The sequence below is a fragment of the Ambystoma mexicanum genome, chromosome 3q, assembly GCF_040938575.1.
Source record: "Ambystoma mexicanum isolate Mex_15411 chromosome 3q, UKY_AmexF1_1, whole genome shotgun sequence".
Classification (NCBI taxonomy): Eukaryota; Metazoa; Chordata; class Amphibia; order Caudata; family Ambystomatidae; genus Ambystoma; species Ambystoma mexicanum.
In genome coordinates this window covers 191411009-191434759 of record NC_090926.1, presented here as the reverse complement: position 1 = coordinate 191434759, position 23751 = coordinate 191411009, and the positions used below count along the sequence as shown (strand labels likewise).

The 23751-nt window shown below is 46.2% G+C and overlaps 1 protein-coding gene across 1 annotated transcript in view; it reads right to left on the bottom strand.

The window, feature by feature from the left end:
* Window positions 1-23751, bottom strand: part of LOC138582305 (retinol dehydrogenase 16-like) — a 134570-nt gene that overhangs the window by 29594 nt on the left and 81225 nt on the right. Inside the window, exon 3 of the mRNA XM_069653469.1 lies at window positions 1441-1699. Coding sequence (XP_069509570.1) covers window positions 1441-1699 — 259 coding nt within the window. The remainder of the gene's footprint in view (window positions 1-1440; window positions 1700-23751) is intronic.

The window sequence follows — 23751 nt, the reverse complement described above, 5'->3', positions numbered from 1 at the left end:
TCGAGAGACACTGGGAGGTCATCATGAACAGGGTCTCTCTCCAATCCACACAGACACTCAAACACACCAATATGCTAACTCTCTCCTCTGCACCAACAAACAATAGAATGCAGCTATACCCCTTGATTAATTTGGCCTAGCTGCACACTTATACACCTCCATTATCACCTCAACAGTCATCAGAATGCAGCTATAGCCCACGAAAATCAGCCTAGCTGCACACACAATCCCATTCACATACTCCACTGCCGCTAGAATGCAACTGCCCAAGTCCAATTGGCCTTGCTGCACACATTCTACTGATCTCACACAACCACTGCACCATGCCTAGCACTAAATTGCGGCTACACACCACTTAATCCACCCTGGCTGCACACATACCGAGTGCACCCGAGCACCATTTGCTACACTACTCTCTCCACTGACCTGGACTACGGTCCCCATGTTCAACCCACATCGCTTTGGAATCATACCAATGGTGAAAGGTGCTATACAAATGTCCAATAACATAACATATCATAACATTACATGCCCACCAGGAGCTTCCTAAATATCTTCAAATTCATATGCACAGGTCCTTGCATTGGTAGGCACATACACAGTGATGTAATACAAACGTGTGGAGCCTCCTGTGAGCCATGTGGAGCTACCCCACCCACCCAAGCTTGGCAGCAAAGCACAGGCCACACAACACTCCTTGCCGGCGTGAACCACCGTGCATGTGCAATGAACATGATGATCATGTTGCTGCAGGGGCAATGTGATTAAATTAATTTTTCTCTGCAGGAGTACAAGGATGAACAGTAGTAAAACTATTTACTCAGCCCTCACACTTCTACAAAGCAACAGTGATCCCAATCATGAACGTAAAACAGACACTGTTAAAAGATATACCACCTTTGTCGTTTATGGTAAGGTGGGCAAGCTATACTCTGAAGAGCGGTGTCCATGTGATTCAGTAGCAACTCAAACAGCAAATTACAGCAGTCCAAAATAAAGGGAAAGGTTCTATAAGAGAAATATTACTTAACCAATAAGCATCTTTCTGAAGATTGTATCTGCTTATAATAACATGTTTTGCATAGTCTGCCATATAGTGGTTGGCTCGGAGTATAAAATAGTTTTTTTCTAAGTCGACAAAAGGGCCATCAACAAGGGTGTTCCTGTCTCACTATCCCTATCCTACATGTACAAGTACCCATGATCCCTCACGCATCAACATTCTCAGATCGTTTCCTTTTCTGCCCTGTTATTTGTAAGTGTTGTGTGTGCAATGATGTTCCTTTTTTTATATACTTACAGAAAAAGGAAGTAGGCGCGAGGGCCGAGTAGGTGGTTTAGCCACTACTCATCCTTGAACTCCTGCAGGCTAGTTATTTCATCACTGTCACTCAACTGTTCCACAACAAATGAAGGACATTTTATGAAGAGGACACTCACCTTATGCTGTCAGAAAATGCCTCCACTCCATATTTGGATATACAGTATCCTCCTCCGAGTACAGAGATTCTCCCCATAACGCTGGAGACATTGACAATCCGCCCTCGTGCCTTCCTCACCAGTGGGGTCATTTTCAGGGTCACATCAATAACCCCAAGAAGATTCACATCCAGCATTCTCTGAAAGTCGCTCTTGGTCAGCCACTCATTGGGGGCAGTCGGGATGGAGATGCCAGCGTTGTTCACGAGGCCCCAGAGACCTAGGAAGACACACAAAGGGGTGGTCAGTAGATGCTTGATGACCCCTTTGAGGGTGACCTCAGATCCCCACTCTGTAAGTAAGATGTGAACAATAAAAGCATAATCATTAGAATGTTTGTGTTGGAGGCATTCTTCCTCAGAACACATAAGCAACATGTGATCCTCATGATGGCAATGAGGATGGTATCCAATTAAATGAAGGGCCATGTTTGAAGCAGAAGACCCCCAACACAAAGGGTCAACACAACACCAGCAAGTTGCTAGAAGTGACACCACCCTGTTGTTGCTATGCAATCCGGGCACAGCAGGATTCAAGTGCGGCCAGTTGAACACCAACTTTAAAGTGTACCAAGAGGTTTTAGGAGATAGCAGGCAATAAACCAGAGTTCCAAAAAGGCTGTCTGAAGGACAGAGATTATTCAACACACTCCTCATAGAGAACAAGTCAGATGGGACCAACATTTGTGAGAAAAATAGAGAGGATCTCAAAAGAGTGGTGAAAAGATTAGACAGGCAAGTGATGAAACACTGCCTAAAATGCTACACCATGAGGGAAGAAGAGGTGTGGATGTGGATGAATTCTTTGAGACCAGGAAGATAAATGCTGCTTGCAACTTTGGAGGAAACTGTGACACCACCATTGTGAAAGCATGCAAGGGCAGGGACATCAGACAAGTGACACACAGCAAAGACTGCTCTGGGATGTCTTAAAGCCCAAAGCAAGACATGGTTCCGAGTCTTTGTAATTAGTCATGGAACTGCATAAAACAGAAAAAGACCATGCATCACTCACATGGCTACTACTTGTTTGATATCTACTTCCAAAAGTAGTATCTACCACACATATAGCCAACACTGAAGATAAAAATACATGGATCACTCAAAATGAGGATGACTGTTTTAGTAAATTCCCAATCTTTAATCCCGGCCTTCTATATTCCTCCAAAGATCCACAAGAATATTTCCGATCAACCAGCGCATCATGCCAGGCTACAATTCGATCTTGGAAACAACTTCAAGGTACATTGATTTCTTCTCCTGTAAATTGAAGTTACCCTCTTACATACACCACTATGTGCTTGTGACACAATGGCAGAGCATTTTCCTTTTGATCCAGCCCAGCAATGGTTTGTGAATCTCGATGTAGAGAGTGGGACACCCTGGCCTTGTCAAGGAGTCGATCCAGAGTCCGGCCCCTGAGACATATGGTGTTAGCTGAGAGGGCTCCAACTCCTCTCACCCCTGAGTGCCAGCATGCTTGTATAGAGGGCTTTATCTCCTGCCTTGCCTATGAAAACAGCTGCTAGCCATCTCTTTCCTATCTGTTGCAGACCCTCTCTAGCTATAGTAACCTGACGAGTTAACTAATGTTGCTGTACTGATGCAACAATCATCTGTTGAGAGAAGGAGATGCACTGAAGCGAAAGAGAACAGAAGCACCACCACCAGCGCTCCAAGAACCGAAGGGAGGATTTTTTTATGCCACACTTATAAAGCGCACGGTTGCCCGAAGTCATCATGGTGCTGCCCAGCAAGTAGAAGAGAAACTAAAACAAATAAGTCTTCAAAGATCTCCTAAAGTCATCCATCCTCCACATGTCCAGAAGGCGAGAGTTCCACAGGATGGCCCCCGCCACCGAGAAGGCACGACAACCACCTGGGGCACTTTGAAGCGGGGAACCTCCACCAAAAAAGCGTTGTCAGAGCGAAGAGAACGGCGAGGTACATAAAACTGGAATTTAGCCTACAAATAGGCTGCCCTGGTCCTGTGTAAAGCATTGAAAACCATGCAGAGAGACTTAGACTGCACAATTATTGCCACTGGGAGCCAGTGGAGGGAGCACAGCACAGGGGAACTGTGGGCCATGCAAGGGGTGGAACTACCTACCTGGGTCAAGAGATGATAGTACTAGTGCAGAGACTATTGGTGCCCAGTAGTGGGGGCAAAAATGGCAGGACTTTCTGCAGTACTTTAAGCTTAAGATGCCCTACCTGACAGAATTTACCTGAGTGGCCATAGAAAGAGAGGAAGCAATTTTCACCCCCAGATCATTGACAATAGGCATAGGAGTGGGGCAGGAGCCCAGTGAACAAGGCCAAAAGAGGGGCGACCAAAAAGCAGTAGCATCAGAAGGACACACCACCAGTAGCTCTGTCTCCTCCCCATTCAGTTTCAGCCATTTAGAGGGCATCCATTCCCCCACAGGCTCCAAGCACGTTATAAATGCCATATCATATCATAAGCATGTCCAAAGCCCGGCAGCCGTCTCTGGTCCCACCAGATTCAGGTGGACCAAGATCTGGGTATCATCGGCATAGGCGCATAGCAAGTGACGCCGCTGGAGGCGATGAGCATCATCAGTGATTCAACATAGATGTTAAACAGAACGGGGGAGATGGCAGAGCCTTGAGGAACCCCAATTAGAAGTGCAGTAGGAGCAGAGTGGAACAGTGGTAAAGAGAGATTGCGACCAATCCGATAGGAAAGAAGAGAACCAGGCCAATACCACCCTGGGAAGCCAGGCGCCTGCAAGGTGCCTCAGCAAGACTTCATGATCGATGGTGTCAAAAGCAGCTGACAGATCAAGCAGAATAACTGTCCCTGTGCTGTCTGAGTCACGCAGTCGAGCAAGATCGTCCACCACAAAGACCAAAACCCCTTCCGTACCTTTGCTCGGCCGAAACCTAGATTGAGAAGAGTAAAAGAGAAAGGATTTCTCCAGGAATCTGGTCAAAAGAGGATAAGCAAGGGACTCAAGCATTTTGATTAGCTAAAGTAGCAAGGAAATGGGACGATAGCCAACACTGCAGGATCAAGAGTTGGTTTTTCAGTAAGGTAAACACCATGGCGTGCTTAAGTGAAATTGGCATAAAACCAGTTTTAAGTGAGTCATTAACAGCTTTTGCTACCAGCGGGGCAATTTGAACTATCACCTCCTTTAATACGCACAGCGGAATAGCATTGGTTGGGGAGACAGATTTCAATCTCCCCGTGGCCAGCCCAGCACTAAATCCTCTGAAGAGAAAAAGGGGAACACATCCCAACACGTGCTGGGGGCGGGGGTTTGGTCACAGAAGAACTGCAGGGGAGGAGAAAGAGGCTGGGAGGCCTGGATAGTATCACGAATGTCCGAAATGTTCTTCAGAAAGAAAGATTAAAGTGGATCGCACAAAGATTGCGATGCAGAAGCCCCTTCAAAGGGGTTAGAGGAAAGGGAATGGACCAGTTTGAATAGCTCCCGGGATTGGTTGGTATATGTTCCAACTTTTTTGACATAGAAAGCACCCTTTGCATCTATTATACCTTTATTGTAGAGGCCAGTGTTACGTGTAAAGTTTAGCCTGCCTGTTTGAGAATAGTTGGTGTGCCAGGCGCCCTCAGCCTGCCGTTGCAAAAGGCGAAGGGCACGAAGATGGTCAGTAAACCAGGGTTTGGATTTCTTCCCCTCACCCCCCCATATATTCTGCATTTTGAGAGGGACAGCTCAGTCAGCTGTAGTGGTAAAAGCCTGTTCCAGTGTACTTAAGTCAAGGGGCAGTGCTCTGCCATCGTGGAGGTGGGGGACCCCAGACCAACGTGGAAAGAGCGAAAAGTAGGAGATTTACCGGGAGACCAAAAAAGACCTGGATCTTGGAACACGAACATGGGCCATCCCAGGCCGCCATTACCGGGGTACAACAAGCCTGTTCTAAGAAAGGGTGTAGGGCTTGTCTCCTTCTTCAAAACGTTCCCTTGCCCTTACACTCCCCGGGTGGGGAAGACAGGCCAGATTAGCCAGTGAAAGCTGACCAACCCGTACAGGCACAGGGAATTTTAAGCAAGGGACAGGAAATGGGAATTATGGATTTTTCGGGTAGGGTCAGGGCTGGATGAGGAAGGAGGGAGTGGCAGTTTGGGGAGAAAATGTGTGGAGCAGGTGAGGCAGACAATAGGAGGAGAGAAGATCATGGGGAGGAGGGAGAGGGCGTATAGAGAGTAGGTGAGAGAGAAGGTAAACATGCCTGTGATTGAAACAGTCCGAACGACACAGTGCAAGGCACTATCCCAACTTCCATTAGAGCATTAACCTTTGGTAAGAGAAGGAAAAGTTAGGAAGTCTCTGAGGGAGTTAGACTGCCTGCATTTAGGGAGATATGTTTAGCCCAAGGAAGATATTAGACAGTAGGGGGTAAACATTCAGTAGCACTAACTGGATTTACGGGCACCTGAGTTAGGGAGTTGGGTTGTGGCAAGATGAGAGAGATGGACTGCCCTAGGCCCCAAAAGATCTTAATAAAAACCCTTGCCTTGTCATTGAGACTTGCAGCGTTTTCTGTGCCTTTTGTGACAAGATCCTTTATACCAATACTCCACAGAATGAAGCATTATATGTCCTCTACTCCACCCAGGAACAACGTTCTTAACCCCATGATGTCCCAAGCGACTTTCTGGTACAGCTAGCGAAACTTGCCATTACCCAAAATTATTTTATATTCAAAATACAAATGAAGGGTATGGAGGCCGCAATCGCTCTGGGTCTGGCAAGCCTGTACATGGCAAGCTTTCAAGAATTATTTACTTACGGAGAGACCAATCCATATTGAGCCAATAGGAGTCAGTGACGTTGTCTTTGTTTGGAAAGGGCCTCATGAATATTTAGTGGAATGTGTTGAATGGATCAACTCACCCAATCCAAATGTGCAGTTTTCAATTCCCATGCAGAGTAAGGAAATTCTATGTTTTCATTATGTAACTCAGCTGTATCTGGCCACCTTGAAATGGATTTCTTTTAGAAAACGGAAGACAAGAATATACATATGAATTTCAATACTGTTCACCTGCAAAGATTGGCCAGTTCCTTCTGACTTGATGGAATTATAAGAAGCTGGATTTTTTCAATTTACCAACTCTGCAGATGAAAACACATGAATGCTGCGGAACATTATGATCCATTTGATTAAAAAAAACCACTACGTAGACCGGGAAGATTTATGAGTTCTTACAACAAGGCTAGCAAGCAGGTATGACAGCTACATGTTATCTTACTCAAGATCTGGATCAAACAATTGGTTATGTATATTTGCCTTTAAAAGAGGGAGCAATTTAACAAACGTCCTGGGACATGCTTTCTGGGAACCACAGGAAACCAGTCTAGCACAGCTCTGGGGCGGCCTTCGTTTACAGATTCTTGCGCATCTTGTCCATTTACATTGGAACACACGGAATTCAGTTTCCTGAATAAAAGTTGGACATTACAGGATCAAACAAAGTGTCAGAGCAGTGCGTGGATTTACGCCCCCACGTGTCCATGTCAATTTATATACACTGGCTGGACTACCTGGAAGGTGATATCTAGAATGGAGCAGTCATGTGGACAACCATGTACAATGTCTTGTAAATGAACAAGTGCATATGTTTAAACGTCACATGATTTAGAGTCCATTTTAAAGAAAAGATAATTATTTTGGCCAGTCGACCCTCTGCGCGGTTTAGACTGGTCCAATTGACCAGTGTGACCTTTCTTTTAGAGAAGGATCCGGGTTGGAGGGGGTCAATTCGGAAACCCTCTCAAATTCATCCGGAGTTCTGTTGCCAAACTGCATTATATGATATTCAGATTGCATCGATAGGCCTCTCTCCCAATATATCGGTCTCTCAAATTTAGGTTTGGGCTCTGTTCCCAAACTGCATTGTATGATATTCAGATTGCATTGATAAGCCTCCCTCCCACTATACAGGTCTCTCAAATGTAGGCAGAGTTCTGTTGCCAAATTGCATTGTATGATATTCAGATTGCATTGATAGGCCTCTCTCCCAAAATACAGGTCTCCCACATTTAGTCGGGGCTCTGTTCCAAACTGCACTGTATGATATTCAGATTGCATTGATAGGCCTCTCTCCCTCTATACAGGTCTCTCAAATTTAGCAGGGTTTCTGTTCCCAAATTGCATATGATATTCAGATTGCACTGATAGGCCTTTCTCCCAATATACAGGTCTCTCAAATTTAGCAGGGTTTCTGTTCCCAAATTGCATATGATATTCAGATTGCACTGATAGGCCTTTCTGATATATAGGTCTCTCAAATTAAGCCGGGGTTGTGTCCCAAATTGCACTGTATGATATTCAGATTGCATCTATAGGCCTCCCTCCCACTATACAGGTCTCTCAAATTTAGCCGGGTTCTGTTCCCAAACTGCATTGTGATGATATTCAGATTGCATCGAAAGGCCTCCCTCCCACTATACAGCTCTCTTAAATATAGCCGGGGTTGTGTCCCAAATTGCATTGTATGATATTCAGATTGCATGGATAGGTCTCTCTCCCACTATACAAGTCGCTCAAATTTAGCAGGGTCTCTGTTCCCAAACTGCATTGTATGATATTCAGATTGCATTGATAGGCCTCTCTCCCACTATACAGGTCTCTCAAATTTAGCCGGGGTTCTGTTCCCAAACTGCATTGTGATGATATTCAGATTGCATCGATAGGCCTCCCTCCCACTATACAGCTCTCTTAAATATAGCCGGGGTTGTGTCCCAAATTGCATTGTATGATATTCAGATTGCATTGATAGGCCCCTCTCCCAATATACAGGTCTCTCAAATTTAGCAGGGGTTCTGTTCCCAAACTGCATTGTATGATATTCAGATTGCATTGATAGGCCTCCCTCCCACTATACAGGTCTCTCAAATTTAGCCAGAGTTCTGTTGCCAAATTGTATTGTATGATATTCAGATTGCATTGATAGGCCTCCCTCCCAATATACAGGTCTCTCAAATTTAGCCGGGGTTCTGTTATAAACTGCATTGTATGATATTCATATTGCACTGATAGGCATCTCTCCCACTATTCAGGTCTCCCAAATTTAGCAGGGGTTCTGTTCCCAAACTGCATTGTATGATATTCAGATTGCATCGATAGGCCTCTCTCCCACTATACAGGTCTCTCAAATTTAGCAGGGAATCTGTTCCCAAATTGCATATGATATTCAGATTGCACTGATAGGCCTTTCTCCCAATATACAGGTCTCTCAAATTTAACAGGGGTTCTGTTCCCAAATTGCATTGTATGATATTCAAATTGCACTGATAGGCCTTTCTCCCAATTTACAGGTCTCTCAAATTTAGCAGGGTTTCTGTTCCCAAATCGCATTGTATGATATTCAGATTGCATTGGCAGGCCCCCCTCCCACTATACAGGTCCCTCAAATCTAGCAGAGGCTCTGTTCCCAAAACCTGCATTGTAAGGACTACATTACTCCTTGGAGTCCTCCCTACCATGCGGGATTCAAGAACATAATTAGACTTAGTCTCAAGCACAAACTGAGCCCCAACCACCTTAACATACTCCTAGAGAGGACCAGACCGTGATGGTATAGTTTCTACCGCCCTCACCCTCTTCCGAGAGACCTACATACACAGCCACTGATCTTTGTACTACACCCCCGGCGACTGTACGCACAGCACCCAAACCCCCCCGGACAACGCTCCGAGGATACCTAAACAAACCCACCTGAAAAACAGACAGCACGAAAAGCACCCTAGCGTACCAACACAAGAAGAAACTCCAGTACTGCCATCACAAGACACCGCAGCCAACCACTCATCCGGCACCTCCACACTCAGCACCAAAATGTTCCAGACCAGGAAGGGACGCCGAGAAAGGGCACAAGACAGGACACAAACGCAGAAATCCAACAGACCACCAAAGCAACAACCGAAAATATAGGAAACACAACGACAAAAACCGAAACGACCAGAACAACCTTCCAAAGAGAAAAATCCTTATATCTCACACCTTACCTCGCAACAACCCCTGAACCAGGACGCCCCAACAACACAGAGACATCAAGACACACAAAGAACAACCCGAGACAACCAGGAAAAAGACGAGAGCACCCAAGAAGAGTGTGGATAAACTCTGATCCCATCACCCCATTCATCACAAGAACAGAAGGACATCCTTAACACCCGCGCCACACCGGACAAAACGATAACGAAGATCTAACATCCAACAACCCAAACATCAACCTAACTGATCAATTCAACGAAGAAGAAGCCTTCACTGACCTTCACCCAACCGGCATAAATAGAGAAGCACCGTCTTTGAACAGCCAAGCTTTCAATCTAGTAGACCGCGTCAATGAAGATGCAGCCTTCGCTGATCCTCATCCGCCACCCTACAATGAAGATGTAGCCTTCGCTGATCCTCATCCACCTCCAATTAATGCAAAAATCGATGCACCGTAACCAAACCACCACAAACCAAAACAAGGAACAACTAACAAGCAAAACCACACCAAAATGATCCACTGCAACCTCATCAATGCAAGGTCAATGTCCAAACATGCCACCGAAATATACTATCTGCCCTGCAATGGAAGGATCGACATCCTGTTTGTAACAGAAACATGGCTAGACGACAACTACAAGATTACCCTCAACAACTGCCTGCCTGAATACTTGAAATGCATCCAAGCAAATAGAAAAACCAAAAGAGGAGGGGGCTGGCAATCATTCACAAGTAACACCTGGATATCAAATTGGAAGACCCACTAAACATTGTTAAATATGAATCCCTAATCATACGTCTAACAGTAAGCTCCAAAACAAACCTGAAATTCATACTAATATATAGACCACCAACCTACGATGCAGTAGACGCCTTAGCCGTCAAATACAATCACCTGATAATCCTCTGAGATTTCAACATCTGGTTTGAAGAAGAAACCACAACCATACAAAAATCGCTAAGCAGCAAACTAGCAGCAATGAATCTGCAACAACTAGTCAAAGGAGCAACCCACTCAGCAGGGCACACACTTGACGCAATATTCGTGAACAAATTACTCCTTACCACTGCACCCCCAATTCAAATACCCTGGAGCGACCATCTCATCATCCCCTTCGTAATAAAAATGACCACCCCAACAAACAGTCAACCGGAAAAAACACTGAACACCATGAAAAAAAATTGGAGAACCATCACAAATTCCAACTTAATTGAACTCCTGGAGCTTAGCAAACCAAACACCCAAAAAGAACTCTTCAAAATCATAAACGAAATCAAAGACCCTCTGGGATGTAACAACACACCAACTCCGTCCACAAAACTATGCAATGACCTTGCTGACCACTTCAAAAACAAAATCGCCAGCATCCAACAAACCATACAAAGCAGACTTCCTGATCTGACCACGATCCTCACCTACACCCTGGAGGAACACTCAAACAAATTACGAGGCTTTCCAGAAATATCAGTCGAGACATTCATGAAACTGGTGAATGAAACCAATAACTCAGGGTCTCCCGAAGACCCCTGCCCACCAGATATATACAAATCGATTCTTAAACAAGGAACGCCACTAGAATATCACAGGAACGTCCTCAACCATTCCATCACAACTGGGAAAGTGCCACAAGCCTTCAAAACTGCATACATCAGGCCACTACTCAAAGATACAGCGGGAAACGTAGAGGACCTCTCCAAATACAGACCCATCTCCAACATCCTGTACACAGCCAAACTGCTCAAAACATACATATACAAAATGACCCAAGACTTCATAGAAGAGCACGGCCTACTAGACCAAGCACAAGTTGGCTTCAGACCAATGAGAGGAATGGAATCGGCTCCACTCTCAATATGGGATGATCTAAAAATGAACGCAGACACGGACAACAGCACTGCCTTGATACTCCTAGACCTATCAGCAGCATTCGACACAGTTAACTACGACACCCTCATAACCAGATTAGAAGGACTGGGAATAACAGACACCGCATTACTATGGATCAAATCTTTCCTAACAAACAGAACGGAAACCGTTTGGATTACACCCTTCAAATCCTTCCCGAGAGATTCGACTTGTGGGGTACCGCAAGGATCCTCCATCTCCCCGCTACTATTCATTATCTACCTGTATCTACTTATCAGAATCATCAAAAGCCATGGCCTCACCTGCTACAACTACGCTGACGATACACAAATAATCTTCAAAATACAAGACAACCCGGAAATAAACTCAACGCTAGAAAACTGCCTCCGCGATGTATTCCTCTGGATGAACTCCAAATGCCTCAAAATCAACCCATGCAAAATAGAAATAATGATCGTCACAAAAAGGGGAGGAGAAAACCACTTGATCCCTTGGCCAAGGGAACTCGGGACAACCCCAGCACCCTCACCGATTGTAAGAAACCTGGGGGTCCTGATGGAAAATAATCTCGCGCTAGAGCCACAAGTAAGCGCCCTTCTCAAGAAAAGCTTCTTCCTCCTGCGAGCGGCAAAGAGGATCTTACCATTCCTATCGTTCGCCAACAAAACAACCATCATCATTGCCCTAGTCATGTCCCGAGTAGAGTACGCCAATAGCCTTTACTTAGGCATGCCGGAACGACTTTTAAAAAAACTGCAATGCATTCAAGAAGCGGCAGCCAGACTGCTTATGAAAGTACCCCGGAGAGAACACACCACACCGGCACTGAAAACACTACATTGGCTACCAATAAAACAACAGATAAAATTCAAAACCATGTGCATCACGCATAGAGCGGTATACAAAGAAGGCACTGACTTCCTGAGAGACAAACTGCGTCTATATCAACAAACAAGAACGCTCAGATCAAGCATTGACATCCGCCTGGATCCGAAACCCTACAACAAAAGAAAACTTGGAAGGCCCTCCCACAAGCCCCGAAAACCTGGAACAACCTTCCAAAGTACACAAATAACACAAGAAACCACCTCCTATTCAGGAAATTACTCAAAACCTGGCTCTTCAAGTGGTAACTAGAAAGACCAGCCACAGGGGCACGTACACAACTATAACAACTATAAACGTAGAGAGAGACCTGGATCCACACCAAGACACCAATGGGGAAAAACCCTCAGGAAAATATCCCATAATATATCGCAATACGACCAAAGACTGTATGCATAGCAAGACAAAGACAGAAACACTAGGATGAATCACCAAGAGGACCATGACCTTAAACTATAGCCATTCCCACCAGACCATAAGGACAATAGACAGAGAGGGAAATGAAGCTCTGCACCACGAGCCCTGGGTGAGAAACAGAACGCTTCATCATTACACACTGTCCACCTACCACACAGCGGGAAGCACAATGCCCCATCACAAAAACTACAACTAACAAGATCCCCAAGGATGTTCACCCGACAGAAACCAATGAACCAATGGAAAGACAGTCATAACAAGAGGAAACACGACTGAATACACAGGCTCACCAAGACGGAAGCACTAGAACACCACATCAACACCACTCCGACCCTGAACCATTCAAATCTCAAGTGACCAGTGTCACACCAGATAACAAGAGAATTGTAACGCTCACCTGGTATCCACGGGGACGTCACTCAGCCTGTTCGGACCTCTTACAACCTCAAACCCTTCCCTGGAGGCTATTCGACTGGAGACTGGGCCTGAAACACAGGATTGGTAGAGTTTAACTCCCTATTGTCTCTGTGTGCTTGAAACCTTCTTCCCCGGGGTCTAACCCTTCCCTTTGATCCACAGCTCACCTTGTTTTCTTGGATAGTGTGCTCTCTGTCCTGCTTTCAGCGCAGGGGCGCGTTGATTGATGCGGGCTCGTTGCTGCCTAGTTACTTCACTGGCAAGAGTCCGACAGGTAAGTATAATGAGCCTTTTGAACAGTTCTCTAACTTCGTTCCTTTCCTTCATTAGATGATGGCCGGCGTCCGGGGATGGCGGTGTGCTGCTGAGATGAGTAGCGCTGAAGGTGAGTGAGAACGCGATGCGCGATGCACCCCTTTTGTATTTGTATTGAACTGAGTTTGTTTTCTGTGTCTTTTAGGTGCCGCAACGTTTTCAGCGTGGATGCCAGTTATGAAGAACAAATGCAGTGGGTAAGCGCGGTATGTGGCGCCTCTAGATGTTTCCACGCTAACCTGGAGTGTCTTTTCCCTCTTGCAGATGGATGAGAAGTTCTGGAGACAGAGTTCCCCCAGAGCGGCTGGGATTCAGGTAAGCGTTTGAAGCTCGTGCAATATTTAAAAATAAGCAAAGATTTGCAGAATACTTACTAATGCCTTTTTTCTGTTCTTTTCCCTTTTCCTCAGGAAGCGGCCTGCCGGGATTGGAATGACACCCCCGAAGATGCCCACAGAACAGAAGGAGCGATGAATGATGGGCAGAAGCGCCGCAAGGTAAGGCTGTTCCTAACGGTGTTCTTGTTCTTGCAGGAGCTGAGCGCAGAAGAAAGATGCATGCCTACTGGAGACCGATCCGAAAACGGTGAGTTTCACATTGCAGGTGCAGAAAACGCAAAGCATGTTTCTCAGCCTGGGTGTGGCTTAAATAGTCTCGGGTATCCCAGGTGTCTCTGGGCTGAACCACACCCAAAAGACTAGACCGCACATGCAGTTCTGGGAACCGAAATATCTGGGGGCATCCATCTTGTCCCCATCAATGCAATACAAATCCAATCCCCAATGTTATCCTATAGGAGTGAGTGAGTCTGGTGCCACAAGCGCCAAGTCTTGACTCCAAGTGGGTCTTTGGAGGGATGGAGAGGCCCTTGAGGGCCATGTAGGTGATCGTGGCCTGGCCCGAGCCTGACATCTTGGAGGGCTGGGGACATGAGGGGCAGGAATCATGACAGCACTCCCCCACAAGGCCCCTCTCAAGGTGGCTCTTCTGTCCGGTCCTGGTTTGGTTGGATGGTTTTGATTGAAATCGTCTAAGCAAGTGAGGTGCATGGATGTACTCACAAGGCTCTCATGTCCTGTCTTGTGGACCATACCCCTTCCAGTCTACTAAGTAGTATAATTTGGATCTGACGTACTTTAAATCTAGGATGTCCTTGACTTCGAATTCTGTCTCCCCGGTGACTACTACTGGCTGTGGTGGCGTTGCTACCCGGGTCCCAGGTTGAACAGGTTTAAGGAGAGACACGTGGAACACAGGATGAATCTGCATGTTTGACGGCAAAGCTAGTCTGACCGCCACAGGATTTGTCTCGGAGGTGACGGTGAATGGACCCAGGTATCTTGGACGGAAAGTTCGGGTTCCTTTAATGGACACGTGTTTAGATGCCAGCCAGACTTTGTCTCCCACTTGGTAGTTGGGGGCCTTTGCTCTGTGTTGATCAGCAAACTTCTTTTGGCGATTCTTAGCTTGAAGTAGGTGTTCAGCTGCCCTTTTAAAGGTTTGGGAAATGGTCGTGTGCAAGGTTTTGACTGCTGGCATTTCCAGGGTTGTAGGAACGTCCAACTCAGAACTACGTGGGTGCCTGCCATACATGGTATAAAAGGGTGTCTGCCCAGTGCTGGTGTGTAGGGAATTATTATAAGCATATTCAGCTATCCATAATAGGTCGAACCAGCTTCCTTCAGCTTGGTGTAACATGCAACGCAGATACTGCTCAAGCGTCTGATTTGTCCTCTCAGTTTGACCATCCGTTTGGGGATGGTGACTGGTGGATAGCCGGATGTCTATCTGGGCCATAGAGCAGCATTTTCTCTAGAAGTTAGATACAAATTGAGTACCTCGGTCTGAGACCAAAACTGAAGGAAACCCATGGAGCCGTACGATGCCTTCAAGAAATACCTTTGCCAGACTGGAAGCATTTGGGAGCCCCTTAAGAGGAATGAAATGTGCCATTTTTGAAAATAGGTCCACGACCACAAGAATAGTGTTAAACCCTTAACTGGGTGGTAAGTCAGTAATAAAATCGAGGGACAACGTGTGCCAGGGTGCCTGTGGGATTTCCAATGGTTTGCGGTAGCCCAGCTGGTTTCTGATTGGATGACTTGTTTTGAGCACACACTCCACAAGATAGGATGAATTGGATAATGTCTTTACGCCACGTGGGCCACCAATAATTTCGTTTTAACTTGGATAGGGTTTTAGCGATTCCGGGGTGGCCCTCGATCAAGGAATCATGATAACCGGACATGACTTGTTCTCGTAGTTCTTGGTTTGGTAAGAATAAACGATTCCTGAAGTAGGACAACTGATCTTTTATCATGTAATGTTCTCCTTGTGCACTCCACGCTTGTAATTGCTCCGGACTCATTAGGTTTTGGATTTCTTCATGTAATTCTTTCTGAGTTATGGTTGCTGTGATTCCTAGGAGCTTGTCACTTGGGATGATTGCTATTGGGTCAGGGGTCTGATACCCTTGCTCTTCCACCCCCTTACGGGAAAGGGCATCAGCCTTCCTGTTTTTCACCCCTGGTCGAAATGTAATCACGTAGTCATATTCAGCAAAAAAAAGAGACCAACGTAGTTGTCGTGAGGATTGGGCCTTTGCCGTTTTTAGGTACTGGAGGTTCCGGTGGTCAGTTATTACGGTGATTGTGTGTCTGGCGCCCAAGAGGTAGTGCTGCCATGCCTTAAAGGCTGACTTAATGGCCAGGAGTTCTTTGTCTGTGATAGCGTAATTGAGTTCAGGGGGTGTGAATTTACGCGACCAGAAGGCAACAGGGTGTAACTGGCCCGTTTCGGGGTCCTTTTGTGAGAGGACGGCTCCCATAGCCATGCTTGAGGCATCCGTTTCCACCAGGTATGGGAGATCAGGGCGAGCGTGGCGTAAGATTGGGGCAGATGTGAATCTTGCTTTGAGTTCCTGGAGAGCCTCCTCGGCTTCTGTTGTCCACTGGAACTTTTTGTTGCTTTTCCTTAGTAATGACGTGATGGGATGTACGATTTGCGAAAATCCTGGGATGATCCGGCGGTAGAAGTTTGCAAAACCCAGCATACTTTGAACCCCCTTGAATGAATTTGGGGATGCTCAGTTCAGGATAGCATCTACCTTGTGTACATCCATTCGGATTCCATTCGGGCTGAGAATAAAGCCCAGGAATTCCACCTCGGAGACGTAGAATGAGCATTTTTCGAGCTTGGCGTAGAGCTGGTGTTGACGGAGTTTCTCCTAATACGGATCGGGCGTGTTTAACGTGGTCCTGCTTTGATGCAGAATATACTAGGATATCGTCGATGTACACTAGACCACAGACATCAATCAATTCCCGTAGAACATTGTTCATGAAGTATTGAAATGCAGCAGGCGTGTTGCACAGGCCAAAGGGCATTACTTGATATTCGTACAAGCCATATTTGGTGCAAAAAGCGGTGTTCCATTCGTCCCCCTGTTTTACGCGAACAAGGTGATATGCCCCCCTCAGGTCTAGTTTTGTGTAGATTTGGGCATCTTTGACTTCATCAAGCAATTCAGGGATCAGTGGCAGGGGGTAACGATTTTTTATGGTAATCTGGTTCAGTGCGCGAAAGTCGATGCACGTTCTCAAGTCCCACTCCTTTTTCAGTACGAAGAATAGAGGACTGTCTGCTGGAGACTTCGAGGGACGGATGAACCCGTTGGCCAGGTATTGGTCAAGATAGGCCTTCAGGTGCTGGTTTTCTGGTTCCGTGAGTGCGTAAATTCGACATAAGGGATTTGTGCGCCGGGTATCAGGTCGATTTGGCAATCATATGGTCTATGCGGTGGCAGGGTATTTGCCTGTTCTTTCTGAAAGACATCTTGAAAGTCCTGGTATTCACTTGGTAGGGTGCCGATTGCCACAGTCGCAAGCGTAGAGGTTCTGGTGTCTATTGGTTGTTTCTCTTGGCGATAACATGTGTGGGTGCAAGTCTCGGGAAAGGCCAATTCTTTTGCTCGCCTATCGATTCGAGGATTGTGAGCTACCAACCATGGCATTCCCAAAATCAACCGGAACTGTGGTGCCTTAATGAGGTCGAAAACGATAGATTCTTGGTGTCCATCCTGGCACAGAAGGGTTAAAGCTGCAGTGCATTGGGATACTGGACCAGAAGCTATTTCTGTGCTGTCGACAGTAGTAACAGTGTCGATGGTTGATTTAGGGAGTAACGGAAGCCCCATCTTTGCCACAAGATCCTGGTCGATGTAATTCCCCACGGCTCCACTATCTATGTACGCTCTTACTGCGTGCATCCGAGATGGTTGTTGGTGATTGATCAAGACCACAGAGCAAAATGGGAGGTCTATAGTTCACTTTCTTCGCTCGACAAGTGGACCCTTACACTTGCCGGGCTGGGAAGTTTTCCGATTCCTTGATGGTATCTTCCTTGTCCGTGGCCCCTACCGTCCTCCTCTGTGGCTTCACAGGGCACTCTTTAAGGAAATTACTTGACCTTCCACAGTACAGACATAACTGCTACTGTCTCCTTTTATCCCTTTCCGCTTTAGTCAAGGGGCATCTGATCCTCCCGATTTGCATTTGTTCTCCTGAACCTTCCGTTGTTCGGGCAGTTTTGTCCTTTGAACGCACATACATAGGGCGAGGATCCGGTCTGGTTCGATCTGCTCTTCTGTCCTGCAACCTAGAATCCAGTTGAACAACAAGGTCAGTGAATTCTGAGCAGTCTTTCGGGGGGTTCACTACTTGTGCGAGAACATCCTTGAGCTCCCCTCGCAACCCCCAATGAAATAACGTGGTTCTCTTCTCCACTAGCCATTCTGCTTCAACTACGAGTCTATTGAACTGTCAATCTGAAAAAGTGAATAACCTTCATTTGGATGATAGACGTATCTTGATGGCTGAAGGCCAACCGTCTTATGCACAGAATTATAGAAATACAGACTGCTATGCTTGACCAACAAGCGGCCATTTTAAATGTAGCAAGAATCGCCATTTTGCTTGTTAACCATTGCTCATTGCTTTCTGTCAAAACTGCTTTGCAGCTTACAATTCTTGCAAATTCTGCTTACTCTGCTCAACTGTTAACATTGTTGTCTGAATATGAAAGGGCAAGGCCGGGGGACTGAGGAGTTCGTTGAAACTCCTCATGACCAGCCCAGAAAGGAATGCCCACGCTCCCTCTCTGTAGCCTTGAGGGAGAGCTGCAGGGCATTTAATCATTTCACAGCTGCCAGCCAGTCTTGTACTGTGGTAGAATATGTTAAAATAAAGCAGCTAAAGGCTTGAATTATGCTCTTCTTACGCCCCATCCTTCACAAAACCCTTTAGAGCGTGTCGGCTCCCAAGACACGAATAGCACCTCATAGATAGCAAAGCTTGGAATGTGACTCTTCCCCCGTGTGCAGCTTGCTTCCAAGAACAGAAGCACCGTGTTCTGTTCAACAACTAGAAGATGCCTCCGCACTTTCTAAATTGCACATTGTTACTAGAATAGACATCGAAAGTGTCATAATTGTCATACTCGTCGGAAATGTCCATCATCATCCCGAGTTCAAAGAAACTCAATAAAAGGGGGGTGTTAAACATGTCATAGCTGATTGTATGATATGCATTTTGTATATATGTAACTGATGTACGTAATTCGCTCTCTTGCGTCCCTCGAGCTCTAGAGAATACACGTCGCGGGGCGTGAGTCCACAGTTGGCCAATTGGGACTATTTTGCTTGCAATAAACCCTAGCATTGGGAATTTTAACCTTGTGTCTGGCGCATCCTTTCGTGTATGGTTATTGCCTTGTTTCCATATCGCGAGGGACCCCTAAGGGCCCCTTTCAGAACGTGGCTATGTATGTTAATAGGTCTTGATTCCTTTGGCGTAGGGACAGAAGTTCGTTGTCTAATGCCTGCCCATGAGTACAACGGGCAAACAGCTGTTCCATCTCCTGCTGAAAGTCCCTGAAGTCATGCAGCAAAGGATCGTCTTGAGCCACAAAGGGTAGAGACCAGTCTGCGGCGCTACCACTCAGGTAGGATAGCACAAAAGCGACCTGTGATTTGCCTACAAAGGAAGTGCAGGCGGCACTGGTTCATGAACATTGCAAACCTCTTGGGATCCCCCGTAAATCGTTCGGGCGGGACAAGGGAACTGCCCCAGGAAGGGTTATCTGAACGGGATTGGCTGATGGCGCCAATGGTGCATGCCCTGCTTGTGACTGGGGAAGTTGCCGGCTTAAATCATCAGTGCGTTCTTTGGCTACTATCAGCTCTCTCCTCAGGGTGTTGGTCTCCTGCCTGGCTGCATGTACTTCGGAATGTAGCTGCCCCAACATGTGGGCTAACTGGGCGGTTTCTGATGTTTCCATGACGCCCAGGTGGATTTTGATGTGAGGCTTTGCGTTCTGTAACGCTCACCTGGTATCCACGGGGATGTCACTCAGCCTGTTCTGACCTCTTACGACCTCGAACCCTTCCCTGGAGGCTATTCGACTGGAGACTGGGCCTGAAACACAGGATTGGTAGAGCTTAACTCCTTATTGTCTCTGTGTGCTTGAACCCCTTCTTCCCCGGGGTCCAACCCTTCCCTTTGATCCACAGCTCACCTTGTTTTATTCGATAGTGTGATCTCCGTCCTGCTTTCAGTGCAGGGGCACTTTGATTGATGCGATCTCGTTGCTGCCTAGTTACTTCACTGGCAAGAGTCCGACAGGTAAGTATAATGAGTCTTTTGCGCAGTTCTCTAACTTCGTACCTTTCCTTCCTTAGATGATGGCCGGTGTCCGCGGATGGCAGTGTGCTGCTGAGATGAGTAGCGCTGAAGGTGAGTGAGAGCGCGATGCACCCCTTTCGTATTTGTATTGAACTGAGTTCTTTTTCTGTGTCTTTTAGGTGCCGCAACGTTTTCAGCGTGGATGCCGGTTATGAAGAACAAATGTGGTGGGTAAGTGCGGTATGCAGCGCCTCTAGATGTTTCCACGCTAACCTGGAGTGTCTTTTCCCTCTTGCAGATGGATGAGAAGTTCCGGAGACAGAGTTCCCCCAGAGCGGCAGGGATTCAGGTAAGCGTTTGAAGCTCGTACAGTATTTAAAAATAAGCGAAGATTTGCAGAATGCTTACTAATGCCTTTTTTCTGTTCTTTTCCCTTTTCCTTAGGAAGCGGCGTGCCGGCATGGGAATGACACCCCCAAAGATGCCCGGAGAACAGAAGGAGCGATGAATGATGGGCAGAAGCGCTGCAAGGTAAGACTGTTCCTAACAGTGTTCTTGTTCTTGCAGGAGCTGAGCGCAGAAGAAAGATGCAGACCTACTGGAGACCGATCCGAACACGGTGAGTGTCACGCTGCAGGTGCACAAAACGCAAAGCATGTTTCTCAGCCTGGGTGTGGCTTAAATAGTCTCTGGGTATCCCAGGTGTCTCTGGGCTGAACCACACCCAAAAGACTAGGCCGCACATGCAGTTCTGGGAACCGAAATGTGTGGGGGCATCCATCTTGTCCCAATCAATGCACTACAAGTCCAATCCCCAATGTTATCCTATGGGAGTGAGTGAGTCTGGTGCCACAAGCGCCAAGTCTGACTCCAAGTGGGTCTTTGGAGGGAAGGAGAGGCCCTTGAGGGCCATGGGTTATAGGTTAAAGGATCGATAAAAAAGGGTCGAATGGTCAAAGGATCCACTCAAAAGTAGAGAAAACAAATCCCCATTTTTTGGGTAAAAACCATTTTTTTTACCTATACGAAAACCACAAAAAGAAAATATAATTAAAAAAAAAAATGATCCTTTTGTTTTCGGCCCTATTGTGTCGATACTTTTGCATTCAATCCTTTTTCATTCGATGCTTTAACTGGACAGCAGGGCCATGAAGTTGATTGTGGACTGGCTTCAGCCTGACATCTTGGAGGGCTGGGGACATGAGGGGCAGGAATCATGACAAGAATAGAGATATTACCAACCTAGTCCCACATCAGAAGAAAGGTTCAGACGCCCCTATCAATCCAAACAATACTCACTATGATACATCGGGGTCGGCGCAGCACCAACAAAGCGAGACGGCCCATGAGGAACCAGCATCAACCCAACCCACAGGGATACAACTCTTAACGGAATAGAAAGTACCTGAATCAGGACACATACCCCACTAACCCAACCCTCAACCATCTGCATACTTGAACCACACAAAGCCACATAACCATCTCTCTCCCAGCAATCCGAACGCACTTTACCACACCGCATTAACAACACATAAACATCACCTACAGCACTCGAGGTCTCGCCCGATCCAATACTAGCACCAAAGCACAGCACTTAGTGTATACCGAGCTGAAGCTGCCAACAGCACATCACTGCTCACACTCTCCTGCTCCCCTCCTCCAAACTAACCATACCCATCCTTCATGTTTACAGATCTGCCAGAGCACCTGGGGACCAATTCCGTTGGTGACGGTGCGCTATATAAGTACCTTTAACATAACATAACATAACCCTCTTGTGGCCGCACTGGAAATAGCAGTTTCGATGGGTAGAGGGTAATAAAGAGTCCTGACGACACTCATCTGCTCCACTTGCAATTGGGGGTCAATTATTTTGTTGTATGAATGTTCTGTTCGCTCACCAAGCTGAGTACAATGAAGGGCCTGTTTCACGCTGCAGAGCACTATGATTGTTATATGCATCGAAGGCTGGGCTGTCGTCCATACTTTCAGGGAGAACAAACACATGTCTATAACCCTGATAACGCAATCACGCCAAGCACGGCTGGTACGCAGCGTGGGATGGGAACATTCAGTCCAGCAGTGAAACTCCTGCAGAATGCGCAGAAATTAATGTCTACCATATGCAGCCCTTGCAAGTTTCCAGTGATATGTCTTGAGTTCTCCGCCAAACCACTTTGTTGCTCAGTCTCATATTAGTTGCAGTAGAGGTCTGTGAAACCAGAATTCAAGTGTGCAGATGCAGTCCCCAATAGCAGTAGCACTACCAGGGGGATCTGTGGCTAGAAAGGGGAAATTAACTAAACAGGTAAACAAACGCCTTGAACCTTTTCTTTTCTGGTTTGTGCAATTCACAGTTTTGTATTAGGGACTTAGTGTTAGGAATAACTTTGTTAGTAAACCAGCCTTCTGTCATTAATGTGTTGAAATACTGAGGTATAGATAGGAGGCGAATACCTATTGACTCCACTTTTGTAGTTACTTGTGCAATTCACAGACAGCAGATTTATTTTTCATGTCAGACATTCAGGTTTCCACAACTTCCATAATGCTGACTGTGGGCCCGATTCATGGAATATTTGCCTGGTTCAAAGTGAATTTGCACTACTGAAAGGTGACTTTGAACCGGGCAAATATTCCATGAATCGGACCCATAATGTGAATTATATACATGTGGGGCGATTGTGCACACCCATGTCAGACTTTCAGGTGTATTAGCAGGTAGGTTTCGGAAACTGATAGAGGCTTTTGAGTCACTGGAAATCTCTTTGGCTTCTCACAATACCGTGCCTCAAGGGGAGGGGTGCCATGTCCCGACTCCCCACCAGAATTTGGCATTTTGGGAATATGATGTCATGTAAGTGACAGGGCTCAAATATTTTCTAACATGCCGATGACAAGTCAGAAAGGACACCTCCCCTCCTACTGTTGCCACCACCCACGGCTGCTCCCCATGCTGTCAACATATATGGGGTTAAAGCTGCAACTCCCAACAACTTAGTGTGATTGATGGATGTACTTGGTCATTATGGCAGATTTGTGATTTACAAATACCAATCAACATACACATAAAATAACATACTCATTGTGTCTTGACATGAGACAAATGTATAAGTGTGTCTTTAAACACAATCATCATTTACATTTTGCTCTGATCCTATGGGTGCTTATTATGCGACTGGCAGTTAAGATGATAAAGTTGCCAAAACACCACATCATAATCAAAGTGAGTATGAGACAGTAAGTGCCGGTGATTGAGCCCTGAAAGACACCCCCACAAATTAAGCAGTGGTAGAGACACGCATTACAGGCTTAATGACACTGCATTAGAAGGAAACACACAGTGAAGTGACAGGAGTGGGAGAAAACTCAAGATGCTAGCAGACCCTGGCAGAGACCTGATGATCATTTCAGAGAGGCTTTTAGAGAGCCGAGGAGCAAAGGCAAGTTGACAATTTGCACTGATATTGACCCCGGGAACTATGCACACGATTCCATATTGTTGAAATGCTACATAAAATGGAATACTCAATTTAAGGACTGCAAAATCAATTGAAGGTGAACATTGCAAAGAAGAGAAGCCGAGTACCAGGATGACCAACCAAGCAAGACTCATTATAAAACTAGATCCAAATGAGGATGAACAAAGGAGCTTGTAGAAAGCCCAAAGGTAGTTTTACAAACAGTTACTTGAAGC